A 17,508-nucleotide genomic window follows, 5' to 3' on the forward strand; every position below is an offset into this window, starting at 1 on the left:
TACTTTTCACATTGTTTGTCAGTGATTTGGATGATGGAATCGATGGCTTTGTGGCAAGGTTTGCGGATGATATAAAGATTGGTGTTGGTAATGTTGAGGAAGCAATGCGATTGCAGCAGGACACAGACAAATTTGAAAAACGGGCAAAAAGTGACTGATGTAATGCAATATTTCGAAATGTACGATAATGCATTTTGGGAAAAGGAACAATGGTGCATCTGATTGGGAGAAACTTCAAAAGCGGAAATACAGAAGGAAATTTATAGGTTGAGCCTGTGGTAAAGAAGGCAAATGCAATGCTGGCATTTACTTAAAGTGATGTAGAATATCTAAGCAAGGAGATAATACTGGTGTTTATAAGACACTACTTAAGCCGCACTTAGAATATTTGGGACCCATATCTCAGAAAAGGTGTGTTGTCGTAGGAAAGAGTCCAGAGGATGTTCAAGAACATGATTCCGGGAATGAAGGGGTTAAGGCATGAGGAGCGTTTCCAGCCTTGGGCCTGTACTCCTGCACTGACTTATGTTTAATAAATGTGGGTCGTGGGTGTTAAATCTCACTGAAACCCACCGAATGTGGAAAGGTCTGGATAGCGTGGATGAGGAAAGGAATTTTCGTATGGTGAGGGTAGCCATAACGGACGGCACAACCTCAAAACTGAGGAGCAACCTTTTAGAGTAGTTAAGGAGGATTTTATTTAGTCAGAGAGCAGTGAATCTGTGGAATTCTCTGACACAGACGGCGGTGCGGGACAAGTCTGTGGGTACATTTTGGGCAGAAGCTAATAGTTTGCTGATCAGTCAGGGCATTACAGGATATGCCGAGGAGGCAGGTGCATGGGGTTGAGTGAAAACCGGGATCAGCCATGATAGAACGGCGGAGCAGACTTGATGGGCTGAATGGCCTAATTCTGCTCCTATGTCTTATTGTCTTATACTGCAGGTGTCTTACACAGTGAAGATTGACACAAAATACTTATTACATTCGGCCGCTATTTCTTTGCTCTATTACTAACTCGCCAGCATCATCTTCCAGCGGTACAACATCAACTCTTGCATCTCTTTTACTCTTTATATATCTGAACAACTTTTGATACATGATATTATTGGCTCACTTACCTTAATTTATCATCTTGTCTCTCTTGTGTGTGTTTTTTGTTGTCTCCTGTTGGTTATGTAAAAGCTTTCCAATCCTCTCACTTCCCACTGTTTTCTTGCTGTATTATATGACCCCGCTTTCGGTTTTATCCAAAACAGGAGAAAATCTGTGGATGCTGGAAATCCAAGCAACACAAACACAAAATGCCGAAGGAACCTAGGAGTCCAGGCAGCGTATATGGGAAATAGTAAACAGTCGACGTTTCGGGCAGAGACCCTTCATCAGGACTGGGGGAAAAAAAAGATGAGACGTCAGAGGAAGAAGTGTGAGGGTGAAGGGATGGAAGAAGTGGTCGGTGACAGGTGAAACCGCGAGAGGGGGAGTACTGAGGTGTGAGGATGAGAGGGGTGGAAGAAGTGTGAGGGTGAAGGGGTGGAAGAAGTGGTCGGTGACAGGTGAAACTGCGGGAGGGGGAGTAGTGAAGTGTGAGGATGAGAGGGGTGGAAAAAGTGTGAGGGTGAAGGGGTGGAAGAAGTGGTCGGTGATAGGTAAAACTGCGAGAGGGGGAGTAGTGAAGGAAAAAACTTCTTAGGATTTTATTTCCTTAACGATTCTTGAAAGAATCATTGCTAATGCCTCCACATCTCTGCAGTCACCTCTTTCAGATCTCTGGGGTGTACACCATCTGGTCCAGGTGACCTATTTACCTTCAGACCATCTCTGTTTCCCAAGAATCTTCTCCCGTGTAACGTAACTTTACACATTCTGAGCACTGACATCTGGGACTTCCATATTCCTGCTGGTGCCTTCGAGAGATAAGATTGATGTACAATACTTACTCAGTTCATCTGCCATCACTTTGCACCCCAACCCCATTATTACCTGTCCAGCATCATCTTTCAGTCCACCCCCTTTTTCAGAGACTGGCATCCCTGGTTCAACCAGTAAGGATGTTGTGCATTTCAATGTGTTCTCCTCTCACTTCTCTATTCTCTAAATGAAAGGGTTATCATATTTGATATTTCTTCATATGATGACCGCACCACTGCAGGGATCAGTCTGATGAATCTTCATTGCACTCTCTATAACAAATATTCTCTAACCTCTTTGCTAATCTTCTAAGGAGATAATTTCCATCTTCTGCAGCCCCGTGTTGTCCCGACCACTTCCGCCTCTCTTTTGCACTATATGTAGCTGAAGAAAACTTTGGTATCTTCTTTAATATTACTAGCTGGCACACCGATGTATTCCATCTTATCTTTCTTAATTATTTTAGTTGCATTCTGTTTGTTTTTAAAAGCTTCCCAATTCTCTAACTTCCTAGTAATTTTTGCTCTATGCCCTCTCCTTGTTTTTTACGTTTTCTTTGGTTTCTCTTATCAGCCACGATTTTGTCACCTTCCCTTTGGAATACTACCTCCTCGTTGTGATGTATATATCCTGTGCCTTCCGAATTGCTTCCAGAAATTCCAGCCATTGCTGCTCTGTTTTCATCCCTGCCCGTGTTCTTTTCAAATCAATTTTGACCAATTTTTCTCTCATGCCTCTCTAATTATTCCGCATCAGAGTTTTGTTTCTCCTTCTCTAATGTCAGGGTGAATTTAATCGTATTACGATCACTTGTCCCTAAGGGCTCTTTGAAATTAAGTAACCTAATTAATTCCGGTTCGTTACATCACCCAATCCAGAATAGCTGATCCCAAAGTGAGCTCAATCACAAGCTGCTCTAAAAAAAAATCTTGTAGGCATTCTAGGAAATTCTCCTCTTGAGACCAACAACATCCTAATTTTCCTAATCACCTGCATGACAATCCTCCATGACTATTGTAACATTGCCCTTTTGGCATGCATTTTCTCTCTCTCATTGTAATTTGTGGACCACACACTTACTACTGTTTGGAAATCTCTATACAATTCCTATCAAGGAGTTATTTTTTACATTTGCTATTCCTTCATTCTACCCACAGATTCTACACGTTCAAACTCTATGCCGCCTCTTTCTAATTATTTTATTTAATATTTTACCAACAGAGCCACAAACCCCACTACCAGCTTGTTCTCTGAAGAAATATATAAGTATCTGGGAAACAAGAGGACCTGCAGATGCTAGAAATCTAGAGAACTACACACAAAGTGCTGGAGGAGCTCAGCATGTCAGGCAGCGTCTATGGATGGGAATCAACATTTCGGGCCAATACCCTTCATCGAGACTCTTTTTATTGTAATTTATTTTTTTAATGAAGTTCATCATCAACAAACATTTCCATAAGATGTATTTAAGGTACTGTACATATATATTTGCCACAAATCTCCACATAATATTCATCTGAGGTATACACTTATAGAAAAGAGAGGAAAGAAAGAACAAGCGAAAGGAGAAAACTATGTACAAGTAGGCAGTGATCTTTTTTTTTACAATATTTTCATTCATTTGTGGGAATAAAATCAGGTCTATGAGGTGTTATGTAGTTAAACCATTTCCCCCCAGTATGAATCAAATTGTTCCAACTTATGATTAACAGATGCTGTTATCTTCTCCATTTTGTAAATGTCCACTGTAATTTCCATTCATGCGTTTAAGGTTGGGCTGTCCTGTGATAACAATTTATTGGTAAAAAAAAATCTTTTTAACAGCAACCAGCAGAAAATTCATTAAATATTTATCTCTTTGTTAGCATTCTTGAGGTATATACCCAAAATATATGGTCTTACTTTCTAAGGGTACTTCACATTTAAAATGTCTTTCAGGGCATTGTGTATCCCACTCCTATAGTCTTTGACAACAGGGCAATCCCAGAAAATATGATAATTGTTTGCATTTTCATTTCTACAATTTCTCCAGCAAACAGGAAGTTAACTATCATAATGGGATTTCTGAGAAGGTGTAATAAAATATCTTATCAAGGCTTTCCATCAAACTCTGTCCATTTCTGTGAGCTGGTACACCTCCATTGATAACTCCATAATATTGTCCATTCTTCCTCAGATATAATTATTCCTCATTCCTTGTCCCATTTTGTTTTAATGTACACGCTTGAAATTATTCTACTACCATTATCTGAATTATACTTTTCTTTTTTCTAAATAGCTCTATCAAACATGAATTTGCCTTGGTTCCATTTTTAACCCTCTTATTAACATAAGGTGGAGTGGCGGAGCAGACTCACCTACTTCTGCTCCTTTGTCTTGTGATCTTGTAATATTGCCCTTTTGGTACGCATTTTCTATCTCCCATTGGAATTTGTGGACCACAAAATTACTTACTACTGTTTGGAGGTCTCTATACAATTCCCATCAGGGAGTTTGTTTTTACATTTGCTATCCCTTCATTCTACCCGCAGATTCTACCAACAAACAAACAAAGCAGTAAGTGCAGAAAATGCCAAGAGAAACCAGAGACAATCGAAGACATTCCAGGCTCCTGCAGCAGTTTAATTCACTCTGATTACTTACAAAATTACAATCAAGTGGCAAATATCATTCACCAAAATCTTTAAAATACAAGCTCATGAATGCCCTCTATCACTTCATAAAGGCTCCATAAATTCAAGCCTTATCCAGTTTTAGAGTCAAAATCTTACAAATTATATGATAATCAATACAACGTTTCAGATAGGACAGTCCATAATAACCATCCGGATATAATACTACAAGATAAACAAGCAGGAACAACTCCCTTAATAGATAAAACAATTCCCAACACACACATGTTCCTCGACCAGTGGAGCACCTCACCACAGTTATTCTTTGTCTCATCAGTCAGACAAACAAAAGATTTTCTCTGTCAATCAGCTTCCAAATGTTGCTACTCTGTCATTCGTTGCCACGCCCCGCTGCTGCTTCCCTTCTCATCATCATACGTTCATAATCCAGAGCCCCAATCTCTGCCCTGTGCAGACCCCCCTCGGGTTTCTGACCCTGCTTCGTTGAACATCCGACAGATGGTTCCCCATTCTGTTTTCAGTCTTTAAAGGACAGGGGTGTTTTCAACAACTTTTAGAAGCAGGGAAAATGACACATAATGTGGAAATGAGTCGTGAATAAGGAGGTTAACTACCAAAGTCATTCTTCCTCAGTCCAGAGATGAGAGCGGTGAAGAACATCTCAGACGGAACTGCAGTCAGCTCGTCTTCTTCAGTCTGCACGGAATTCAAGGGGAACCTCTTCACCCACAGAGTGGTGACTGGAACCCATCCCACAGGGAGAGAGAGAGGGGAACAACCGGGGAGGATTTAAAGGACTGTCCTGGAACAGAATCACAGGCAGGGTCCAGCTAGCCTGAGTTGACTCTCTACTCTGCACTATGCGTGTTATAAATTCACTAAGTACCAGAGACAGAGTTTAAAATAGAACTAATATATTTGTCTCAGATCCAGAATATTAAACTCCACTTGTCACAAGGTTAGATTACTGAGTGAATCCCTTCCCACATTCACAACGGGTGATCAGCCTCTCCCCAGTGTGAACTCAATGATGCACTTGGGTGGAGATGGCTAAGAGAATCTCTCCCGAAAGCCTGAGCAGATGATCGGCCTCTACCCAGTGTGAACTCGCTGGTGTCTCAGTAGATTAGATGACCGCGCGAATCCCTTCCCACAGACTGAGCAGGTGAACGGCCGCTCCCCACTGTGAACTCGCTGGTGTCTCTGTAGGTTAGATGACTGAGTGAATGTCTTCCCACAGACTGAGCAGCTGAATGGCCTTTCCCCAGTATGAACTGACTGGTGTGTCTGCAGGTGAGATGAGAAAGTGAATCCTTTCCCGCAGACTGAGCAGGTGAACGGCCTCTCCCCAGTGTGAACTCGCTGGTGTCTTTGTAGGTCGAATGGCCGCGTGAATCCCTTCTCACAGACTGAGCAGGTGAAAGGCCTCTCCCCAGTGTGAACTTGTTGGTGCTTCTGTAGGTCGTATGATCGATTGAATCCCTTCCCACAGTCGGAGCAGGAGAATCGCCTCTCCCCAGAGTGAACTACCCAGTGTCTCTTCAGGTAGGATGAATGAGTGAATCCCTTCCCACAGTCTGAGCAGGTGAACGGCCTCTCCCCAGTGTGAACACTCTGATGTACCTTCAGATGAGATGATCGAGTGAATCGCTTCCCACAGTCTGAGCAGATGAAGGGCCGCTCCCCAGCGTGAACTGACTCGTGTGCTTTTAGGTTAGATAACTGAGTGAACCCCTTCCCACACAAAAAACAGATGTATGGTCTCTCCCCAGTGTGAAGTCTCCGATGTGCCTTCAGCTGAAAGGACCGAGTGTATCCCTTCCCACAGTCTGAGCAGGTGAACGGCTTCTCCCCAGTGTGGACTGACTGGTGTTTCAGTAGGTGAGATGATTTAGTGAATCCCTTCCCACAGTCTGAGCAGGTGAACGGCTTCTCCCCAGTGTGGACTGACTGGTGATTCAGTAGGTGAGATGATTTAGTGAATCCCTTCCCACAGTCTGAGCAGGTGAACATCTTCTCCCCAGTGTGGACTGACTGGTGTTTCAGTAGGTGAGATGATTTAGTGAATCCCTTCCCACAGTCTGAGCAGGTGAACGGCTTCTCCCCAGTGTGGACTGACTGGTGATTCAGTAGGTGAGATGATTTAGTGAATCCCTTCCCACAGTCTGAGCAGGTGAACGGCTTCTCCCCAGTGTGGACTGACTGGTGTTTCAGTAGGTGAGATGATTTAGTGAATCCTTTCCCACAGTCTGAGCAGGTGAATTGCCCCTCCGCAGTGTGAACTGACTGGTGTTTGAGTAGGTGAGATGACTGAGTGAATCCCTTCCCACAGTCTGAGCAGGTGAATTGCCCCTCTCCAGTGTGAACTCGCTGATCTGCCATTACGTCAGATGACCTTCCCCACAAATTCAGCGGTTGACCGGCCTCTCCTTTGTGTAAACCGACTGGTGTGTCCATAATTGGGATGACCGAGTGAATCCCTTCCCACAGTCTGAGCAGATGAATGGCCGCTTCCCGGTGTAAAATGACGGGTATGCCAGTAGGTCAAATGACCGAGCGAGTCCCTTCCCAGTCGAAACAGGTAGGATCGGGAAATGAGCAGGAAGGATGATTGCACGAATACCCCATTCCACTTTTTAAATATCTGGGCAGGCACAGCGAGACTGGCGTGTTGTGTTCGAGATTCCCGTAGACAAATTTCTTGTCGTGTTTAACCTGAAAAAAAAGCAAAATTAATCAGTGGGTGAAGGACAACATTTAAGATGAGATCACTTTGGTCGCCGAGGTGTGATCTGACATCACACTGTTACAGTGAAGGTCAACCCAAGTTGGAGAGAGAAATGACCTTCTAACTGGGCACAGTGCTGGGAAATGGAATGCCCATGAAATTCTGTGATGCTCCTCCTGTCTCTATAAGAATCGGTGCCGGTGAGTTATCAGGCGTAAGATTTTTACACCGAGAGTGGTCCGTGTGTGGAATGGGTTGCCGGCCACGGTGGTGGAGGCGGATACAATTCGGTCTTTAAGAGGATCCTGGGCAGGTATATGGAGCTCAGAAAATTAGAGGACTATGGCTACCCCTGGGTAATTTCTCAGGTAATAACATGTTCGGCACAGCTTTGTGGGCCGAAGGGCCTGTATTGTGCTGTTGGATTTTTTTCCATGTTTCTGCTGTCTCCAAACTGTGACTTGGCTCAGTCTGGCTCTCGAATTGGTATTATTCCCTGTTTCCACTGAGCTGCATTTGTGCCTGGCCCCAGAGCAACAGAAACAATCTCACACAAGTAACCTATGTTGACTTTCTTTCATGTACTGTCAATTTAAAGTGCCACATTTTTAAAGCCATGTAAATATATCCTGCTGAGATGAATAGTTGTTCCACACAGCTGTTCAAAGGATTTAGAATGATTATTAGTATTATTTCAGGTTCTTGTAACAGTCATAGAAAGTACAAGATGGAAACAGCTCGTTGGCCATCTGCCCACTCCCATATCGCTACCATCCAGGTACCTGTACAAACCTCTAACATGCTGAAATCGATCTCGCATGCACAACTTGAGCTGGCTGCTCATTCCACACTCGCACGATGACATGATGACGTTTCGCCTCATGTTGACCTTAATGTTTCACCTTTCACTCCTAACCCATGACGTTTGGTTGTGGTCCCACCCAATCTTAGTAGCAAAAGTCAGCTTGAATTTACACTATCTATGCCCTCATAATTTTGGTACACTTCCATCAAATCTCCCCTCAGTCTTCTGCGTTCCAAGGAATAAAGTCCAGTTCAAACTCTCCTTATAACCCAAGACTTCCTGACCTGGCAACATCCTTGCGAATTTTCTCGGAACTCTTTCAACTTTTTTAAAATCTTTCCTGGGGATGGTGACCAAAGCTACACACAATACTCCAAATAAGGCCTCATCGTTGTCTTGTACAACGTCAACATCACATCCATCTCCTGTACTCAGTACTTCGGTTTATGAAGGCCTATGTGCCAAATTCTTTCTTTTTGTCCCTATCCAACTGTGACACATCTTTCAGTGAATTATAGACCTATAGTCCCATCCCTTTCTTCAACAACACTCCTCAGTGCCCTATCAGTCACTGTGTAAGACCTATCCTGGTAGATCCTACCAAAGTGTAATACCTCGAAATTGGCTGCATTAAATTCCATTTTCCATTTCTCACACCATTTCTCCACCTGGTCCGGTTCGCACTACAAGCCATGATAATCTTCTATCAGTCTGCTAAACCCCCAGTCTTGTTTTCATCCACAAATTAGCTGATACGGCGATCCATGTTATTACCCGGATTACTGATATAGATGACAAACAACAACAGATCCAGCACTGATCCCTGTGGCTCACCACTAGTCACATGCCCCCAGTCAGAGAGGCAATCATCTGCTAGCACATTCTGAATTCTGCCAGAGACAGTGTCTCATCCAATTTACTGTCTCATCTTGAATGCTGAGTGACTGAATCTTCTTGACCAACCTCCCATATGAGACTTCGTCAATTGCCTTGCTAAAGTTCATGTAGACAATATCCACTGCCTTGCCTTCACCCACTTTCCTGATAACTTCCTCGAGAAACTAGAGAGAAGATTGGTTAGACATGACCTACCATGCACAAACCCATGCCATCTATCCACGTAGATCCAAATACTTATATATTCTGTTTCTGCACAAATGTTCCAATAAGTTTCCCACTACTGATGTCAATTTCCTCGTTTATTTTTAGAACCTTTCTTGAACAGAGGAACAACATTGGCTGTCCTCCAATCCTCCAGTACCTCACCTGTCACTAAGGATGATTTAGATATCTGTGCTTAGGCCTCGACAATTTCTGCACTTATCTTATGCAGGGTCCTGGGGAACAACTTGCCAGGCCCTGGGGATTGATCCACGCTAATTTTCCTTGAGACAGAAAACACCTCCACCTCTGTAATCTGTACAGGGTCCCTGAAGTTGATGCTGCCTTGCCTCACTTCTATAGACTCTGTGTCCATCTCCTGTGTAAATACAGATGCAAAACTACTATTTAAAACCACCCCCATCCATTTTGTCTCCCGTATAGATTACCATTCTGATTGTCCAGAGTAGGCATGTTTCTGTTCTGATCTTCTCCATGTTTCTGTGACAGAGAAGCTGGTCAGACTTGACTGGAAGGGGAATCTGGTAGGAGTGACGACAGAGCAGCAATGGCTGGAGTTTCTGGGAGCAACTTAGGAGGTGCGTGGTAGATACATCCCAAAGAAGTGGAAGCATTGGAAAGGCAGGAGGACACAACTGTGGTTGAAATGAGAAACCAAAGCCAGCATAAAAGCCAAAGAAAGGGCAAACAAACGAGCAAAACCCATTGGGAAGCTTTTAGAAACCAACAGAAGACCACTAAAAAATGTCAACTGATCTCACGGCGTGGAATGATGTAGTCATGTTGTCATGATGCAATGATGTAGTCATTAATGACTCTTGGCTGCACCCAACAGTCTGAGGCATTTAGAGGAACAAAATATCCGGGGCCTCAATATTTCTTGAAAACCAAGGTAACCTGCACCAGTTCCCTTTCAACTTTTATTTAGGCAAGCATATACAAACTAGACATCCTCAATATTTCACTTCTGAAGGCCTCCCACTTACCAAGTACTCCTTTGCCAAAAATCATTCTGTCCCAATCCACACTTGTCAAATCCTTAAAATTGAGCTTTCTGCAATTTGGAATCTCAAGAGAGGTCCAGGCCTCTGTCTTTCCGTATTAACTTGGAATCTCATGGCATTATGATCACTAGACACAAAGTGTCCCCATACACTAATATATGTCTCTAGCCCTGGATCATTTCCTAACCTCTACGTCGAGAATTCTACGTACTGATTAAGGAAACATTTGACGCCTCTACCCCATCTAGTCCTTTTACAGTACGGGAGTCCCAGTCAATATATGGAAAGTTAAACTCACTTACTAAATGAAAAATTGTTTCTTGGCATAGTCTGCGATCTCTCTATAAATAGGTTCCTCTAAATCCCTCAGACTGTTGGGTGAAACCAAATTCCAGTAATGGCTACAATATCATAATTCCATGTCCTGACGTCTGAACAACATCTGTCTTTTGTCAACAAAACAACCTCTCCCTCATTGTCACAAAACTAAGGAGCCGATTGTGGACTACAGGAGGAATGGAGACAGGCTGACCCCCTTTGACATCAGTGGATCTGGGGTTGAGAGGGTGAACAGCTTTATCAGTACTCCATCAGTACTGGAAAGGAAGGGGGAAGGGCCAGATGTTTGATTGATTTGGGAGAAGTGGGTTGTGGTTCTGTGGGACTTGGTTCTGTGTGTCAGCTGCTCCCTATCCGCGCAAACTCCAATTTACCCAACAACTCACTCTCGTTTGGGTATGATCGACGTCGCTTTCATATTTCACTCAACCCTTTGCCCTGCGGGGAAACAGATAAAACCTATACCCTGATATAGGAGACACCACTTACCTCTGATGCTGTAACCGGATGGCGTTCGGTGTGGTCCCGGGTAACCTCACTCTGACTTCCCGGGTGGGCGGCAGTGGATCTGAACCAGGGTGCTTAACCTGCGCGGGGAGTTCAGTCTGAGATGAGGCAGAGATTGACACTTTTCGGCACCAATGGAGCTAAATAACTCGCACGTCTCCTGACAACGGTTGTCTGGCAGATGACGGGCACACAAGGTTCCCCAAATCGTCTCACCGTGAGCCCCTCACCTTAATTATAAATTAAATTATTTAAATTCCAGCTTTGTGTGTTGATTATTTATCAGCAGGTAAATAATATTAATATTTGTTTCCAGTTCAACCCTATAATAAAATCATATCCCTCTTCGCATGCCGTCATTATACTAAATTGCACTGATTAAATTGTCAGAGCTTTTCGTGTCAACATACCAATACGTATAACTGGACCACACGGCCGCTAGAAGCTGCTGCTGCAGATAAAGAGGTCACGGCAGATCTGATCTAAAATGTCATTACGCATTCTCCCAGCTCCCCCTTCCCCCCCGTCCATCCCTGAAACACTTCAATCCCGCTGTCTATCAACAATATCGGCCGTAAACTGAGTCAAAGACTTTGCTTTCACTAGCCATTGAGGAGTAGAGTTCAAAACTCTCCCAATCGGCACAGGAACAATCGATATATTCGTCTGAAATAAGACATTCTGAAAACGAAGCAGGTGTTTTGCTGTACGGATCTCGCACTCTTGCTTTGAAACAGGTGGCCATTGTTCTAGAGTTGTTCTTAATCTTTACTTAACTTGTGGAAAATGTAAATTGTGCAAGCAGGTAACAGTCGGAACACAAAAAGCACCACAGACAAAAATGGCTTAAAATATCTCCTTGACCGCTGATCCAATGCACAGAGGACTGGCTAATTGGAAATAAAGGTCCGAAACAAATATCAGAAGCTGAATTATTCTCACCGTAATTCCCCAAGAATATTCTGAGAGTGTGGATACCGTGTGTCGTTTCTGACAAATAACCCCGCCCACTGCCCCACACGGATCTCTCGTAACCATGGCAACACACACAATGCTGGAGGAACTCAGCAGGTCAGGCAGCATCTATGGATGGGTGTAAATAGTCGACGTTACGGACCGAGTTCCTTCATTAGGACTGGAATGGAAAGGGCAAGCGGCCAAATTGACTGATTGGGAAGGTGCGGCTTGTTCTGTGAGTCTCGGAGCTCAGTGTCTGCGTGCAAGTATTTGCCTGCTCGTACACATTCCTCAGAACAGGGAGCGGCCGTTATGCAGAAACTAAATTCAACCGGTTGGACAAAACACTGCCCTTCAAATCTGAAGGAAGTTTAACCCTTTCTGCTACAGGAAGAGATAGTCCCAATGACGTGCTGCACAGAACATTACGTGTGGTCTCGATCCCACAACGTTACCAGTTACTTTGCTGCGAGTTTCCAGCATTTTGATTTAATCTCAGACTCGCTTCATCTGGAGATGTGCTAAAATAATTTTCAGGCTTTCTTCAAATAAATCGAACCGAGGCATTACCAAAAGCGACATTCCGTAATGTGACTGGGATCTCGTCCTGTTATTTTAAGTAGTTGTGTTTTAATGAGGGAGAGAGAGTGACCGGTGATGAGTCACTACCCCGTGGGATTTCACGTGTCACTATCGGGGTGAAAGATGCCTTCAGCTCGCACTCAGTAGAACCACCCTGGAGAGTATTTCTGGTTGAAGGCAACGGCATCGTTTCTCTTAATCCATTTGGACAATGATTGTCTCGTTAACATGAACATGTCAGGAGTCCCTCCTCCCACTAAATTCACTCCCGATTCCGATCAAAGCCGAGCCTCGCTGTAAACGCTGAATCGTTGTGCAGAATCATAGACAACACTTACCTCTGATGTTTAACCGGACGGCGTTCAGTGTGGTCCTGGGAAATCTCAGTCTTACTTCCCGGGTGATCGACAATGGTCCTGCACCGGTGTGCTCACCCTGTACGGAGAGTTGAGTCTGAGCTGCTGCTCCCGAGACCACTCGGCTGTGATGTGTCCGTCGCTCATTACAGATGGACAGGTCCGGGTGAGCCGGGGTAGAGCGGGACTGCCGCAGTCCGGGTCACACTAACTCTCACCGGCTCAGGACGGGACTGACAGCGGGACGAGGCGGGAGTGGGATCAATGTAGCAACCCTAAAGAGGGAAACAAACAGGCTGCGTTAACCTTTCTGTCCGGATTTTCGTGTGGATCTCTCCTTTTTCTTTCATCGTAACCAGTGGGGCGGAGTTTCTCTGTTGAACTCAGCCAGTCCCAGGCTACGGATTTGATCCAGTCCGGGTTCTGGGCGGGCCTGAGCTCCGCCCAGTGAGTAAACAGGCCTGCCCGGCAAAGTACAGGGAGCCGCCTTTCTGCTGAAATTAATGCAAACACGTTCGACTACATATTCCAACTCATTTGGGAAAAAATATAGCCAATGATTTTCTCAGCGCCTCTCGATTCAGTGGAGTTTATTAACATTTATAGACTCCATCATTGAGAGATTATTGTATTTCCATCCGGACAACTGTTGTCACAAGAAATCCCCTCGCTCACGGTTAACAGCGGGTTTCGTTTCACAAGCAGTGATTGTTGATTCACATCCTGCCGGAAATACTTGTGGAATTTGCTTCTCTTAAAATTCGGCTATTCCAAATGGCCAGAAGTTTTACCAAGGGGGCATGGTGATGGGCTGATTGAAAATGAGCTACCAGGGTGGGGTGGGGAGTAATAGTGTGCTAATTAAAAATGGGACTCTCAGTTCCCTCTATCGCCTGACCTAATACTCACTCTCCCCCCATCCCTCTACCCCATGTAACCTATCTATACCCCTCATGACTGTGTAGACCTTCATTAAATCTCTCCCAAATCTTCTGCGTTTCATGAACAAAGTCGTAACCTTCTTTAATCTTCCCTTATAACTCGGGTCTGCAATCACAATAACATCCTTGTAAATTGTCGTTGTACTCTGTCAATCTTATTTACATTTTTCCTGTGGGTAGGTGATGTAAACTGCTCATAATACTCCAAATTAGGCCTCATAACCTTCTTAACTCACGCAGTCTCCTGTACTGAATACTTTAACTTATGAAGGACAACGTGCCAAACATTTCTTTACTACCTTGTCTAGGTGTGCCGCAACTTTCAATGAAATGTGGACCTGTATTCCCAGGCGCCCTTGTTCTACCGCAGTTCTTAGTGCCCTACCGTGCACCGTGTAGGACCTATCCTCGTTGATCATACCGAAGAGCAACAACTCGCTGGCCTGCATTAAATTCCATCTGCCATTTTCAGCCCGTTTTCCCCACCTGATGCAGATTCCTCTGCAAGCTCTGATAGTCCTCCTCGCTGTCAAATGCATCTCAAACTTCGCTGTCATCCGCAAATTTGCCGATCCGGTTAATCAGATTATCATCCATATCACTGATATAGGTGACAAACAACAACGGATATCAGCACCGATCCCTGCGACATTCCACCAGTCACAGGTCTCCAGTCAGAGAGGCAACCATCTACTACTATTGGAGTACAAAAGTTGCATTGTTTGCTGTGTAACCAAAGCTATGTAGTCAGCTTTGATGTAGATTATGTAGTTTGAACTTGCTATTTGCTATGCATGTACCCAATTTAGTAGGAGAATGAAATCTTAAGAATGTAGAAGACAATGGTGTGTTAATGAGAGGTAGCTAAGAGATGTAGATTAGAACATGATTAAGTCAATAGGTAGAAACAATAGTGGCGGATGTACTTGTACCTATAGACCGATTGGATATGCTAATGCAACTAAACCAGGAGATTGCTATAAAAAATGCTATGTACAAGGATCGGTGGGCAATCAGCGACTAGCTCACTGACTGTCTCAGCTTTGATTTGCAAATTAAAGTTTAATACTTCTTGAAGAATCTTCTGCGTCTCCTGGTCGTTTGTGGGGCACGAGAAACCACGACACTCCCACTGTTTGCCTTCTCCTAACAACGCCAATGCCCGAAGAATGAACTTGATTGACCATCATCCGATGTGAGATCTTGTCAAAAGCCTTACTAAAGTCCATGTAGAAAATACCCAATGCCTTCCCTTCATCAATTTTCCTGTTAACATTCCTCTTCAAAAAAAAAACCTATAGGATTTTCTAGAAAACACGAAGTCCCTAAACAGGCCTGTTTGTTCAAATGTTAACTATTCTGGTCCATCCAATTCCTTCCACTACAGATATGAAGAGCACTGGCCTATAAGTTTCTAGTTTAAATTTGGTGCCTTTCCTAAAAAGTGGAACAAGAATACTTATCCTCCAATCCTCTGGTCGGTCTCTTGTCGCTAAACATAATTTTAACATATCCGCTGCATCCCTACAATTTCCGTGAACGCTGCCATCAGGGTCCAAGGGAGCAACCTGTCAGTCGTTGAGGATTTATCAACCCTAATTTGTCTAAGCACCTCCTGATCTGTAACGTGTACAACGTCCATGGCCTCACTTCTACAGATACTGTGTCCTTTTTATGAGTGAGCACAGGTGCAAACATCCACTTCGGAACTCCTCCATCTTTTTTGTCTCCACGCACAGATTACCATTCTGATAACCCAGAGGATCATTTGTGTCCCCTGCAATCCTTTTGCTTTTCAAATACCTGTATAATCCCTTAGGATTCCTACTCATCTTCTCTGCAAAGCAACCTTACCCCAACTTTTAGCCTTCATATTTTCTTTCTCCCTTGTTATCTTGCTTTTCCTCGACTCCATAAGCATCGCATTTTTTTCGTGGAACATGGATGGGAGGGGATGGAGAGCAGATCAATGGGACTCGACAGGTTAACACGTTCGACCTGGAGACCGGGGACTGTGCACAGTGAATCTCCTGCTGTGGGATACAGGGAATGAGAATCATGCGTGGTAAAGCCTGGAATGGTGCGCGATAAGATCCAGAGACCGAGAATGAATCGTTTGTGGAGAATTCCCGTGTAAAATCGCAGACCAGGAACTTTGCGTGCTGAACATCCCCGCTGTGGTGTCCCAAGACCAGGAACCCCAATCTCACACTGGATTTGTTCAGTGACTCGTGAAAAGCCATGATGAACATCCTTACAAACGTAGATAAATAAATACTTGTTCCAATAATTCTGACCTCGCCACCCGACAACTTCAACTCTCTTTCTCTCCATCACCGTTATGCTCACCCTCCTGCCCCTCCGCAGCAAACACGTTCCCCCTTCTGCCTCCAACCCGTCTCGCTCACTGTCGTCATTGATGCCATCTCACTCACTCGTTGTTCTTCGCCGTCCGACTTCGTCAGCCTGTTTCTTCGCAGAGTCCACCACCCCTCCCTCCCTGCAGACCATCTCACGCATCCTCAGTTACATCCCTCCTTGCTCGCTACCCCTATCACACACCGATTTCTCCTCGACGCACACCTCTCCTTCCGCATCCCACTCCCTCAGCCCCTCCTCGCCCCCGTTATTTCCCCTCTCAATCTCCCTAATCCTGTCTCATACACCATCTGTTTCTCCCTCACTACTACTCATATTCCTCACTCTCCCTACCCCTTACTCCTCCCTGGTCTCCTACCCTTCTCTCACCCTCGCTCTCCATTTTCCTCATGCTTTCTCCTCTCGCCTATCCCACTCTTCCCATACGCCTCTCATGACCCTCTGTCCCATTCCTCTGGCACCCTTTCTCGCTGCCCCTACACCTTCCTCAAATCAGCTATGGCCTCTGCACTTTCTGCACTTGCCTCCCTCGGGGTCTGAGGGATCAATTTGTCAATCTCTGAGGATTTATCCACTCTAATGTGCCTCAATGAGCAATCACGTCCTCTCTGTAATCTGTATCACGTCCATGACCTACTTCTGCTGTGTCTCACTTCTATAGATTCTGTCCGTTTCCTGGGTAAACACAGATATAAAATCTCCATTTACGATCGACCGCATTGTTTTTCTTTTGTCTCCACGCCTAAAGTACCATCTAAAAATCCACAGGTCAGTTTTGTTTTTGAAATCCCTTTGTTCTTAAAATATCTGTATTATCCCATCGGATTTCCATCACCTTGTCTGCTAAGGCAACCTCATGCTTTCTTATAGAGATGCTGATTTCTTTCTTAAGCATTCACTGTTATTACTATACTCCACAGATACCACATTTATTCCAACCTGCCTCTGCAACACACACACACCTCAATTTTTCTTTTTACCAGGGCTCAATATCTCTTGAAAATCAAGATTCCCAAAAAGTGTTACTTTTTCTTTTTATTCTGACAGACCCAGAAAAGCTTAAACTCTCAAAATTTTACCTTTGATGTTCTCCCACTGACATAGTATATTTTCTTTCCAGAAAAGAACCTGTTCCAATGGACACTTGTCGATTAAGGTGAGTATTAAGGTGGATCGGACCCAAAGTTTAATTAGCCCCGGGTTATTGAAGGTGGCGGGAGTTGAGATTGCTGGCCCCTTGACCA

The 17,508-nt window shown here is 44.3% G+C and overlaps 2 protein-coding genes across 3 annotated transcripts in view; one reads left to right on the forward strand and one right to left on the reverse strand.

Annotated features, from left to right (window-relative positions):
• Positions 1 to 17,508, forward strand: part of LOC140723824 (uncharacterized) — a 746,760-nt gene that overhangs the window by 373,403 nt on the left and 355,849 nt on the right. The gene's annotated exons all lie outside the window — the stretch shown is intronic.
• Positions 4,320 to 13,314, reverse strand: LOC140723825 (uncharacterized). 2 transcript variants are annotated; one of them, XM_073038371.1, is made up of 3 exons: positions 12,927 to 13,314; positions 11,032 to 11,129; positions 4,320 to 7,259 (listed from the first exon to the last, which is right to left on the reverse strand). In XM_073038371.1, the coding sequence occupies exon 3, from the start codon at positions 6,999 to 7,001 to the stop codon at positions 5,637 to 5,639; it is 1,365 nt and encodes a 454-aa protein (XP_072894472.1). In that variant the 5' UTR covers positions 7,002 to 7,259; positions 11,032 to 11,129; positions 12,927 to 13,314; the 3' UTR covers positions 4,320 to 5,636. The 2 variants fall into 2 exon arrangements, with proteins under 2 accessions (XP_072894472.1, XP_072894471.1); XM_073038370.1 differs by having other exon boundaries at positions 11,032 to 11,279.

The sequence above is a fragment of the Hemitrygon akajei genome, unplaced genomic scaffold (assembly GCF_048418815.1).
Source record: "Hemitrygon akajei unplaced genomic scaffold, sHemAka1.3 Scf000139, whole genome shotgun sequence".
Classification (NCBI taxonomy): Eukaryota; Metazoa; Chordata; class Chondrichthyes; order Myliobatiformes; family Dasyatidae; genus Hemitrygon; species Hemitrygon akajei.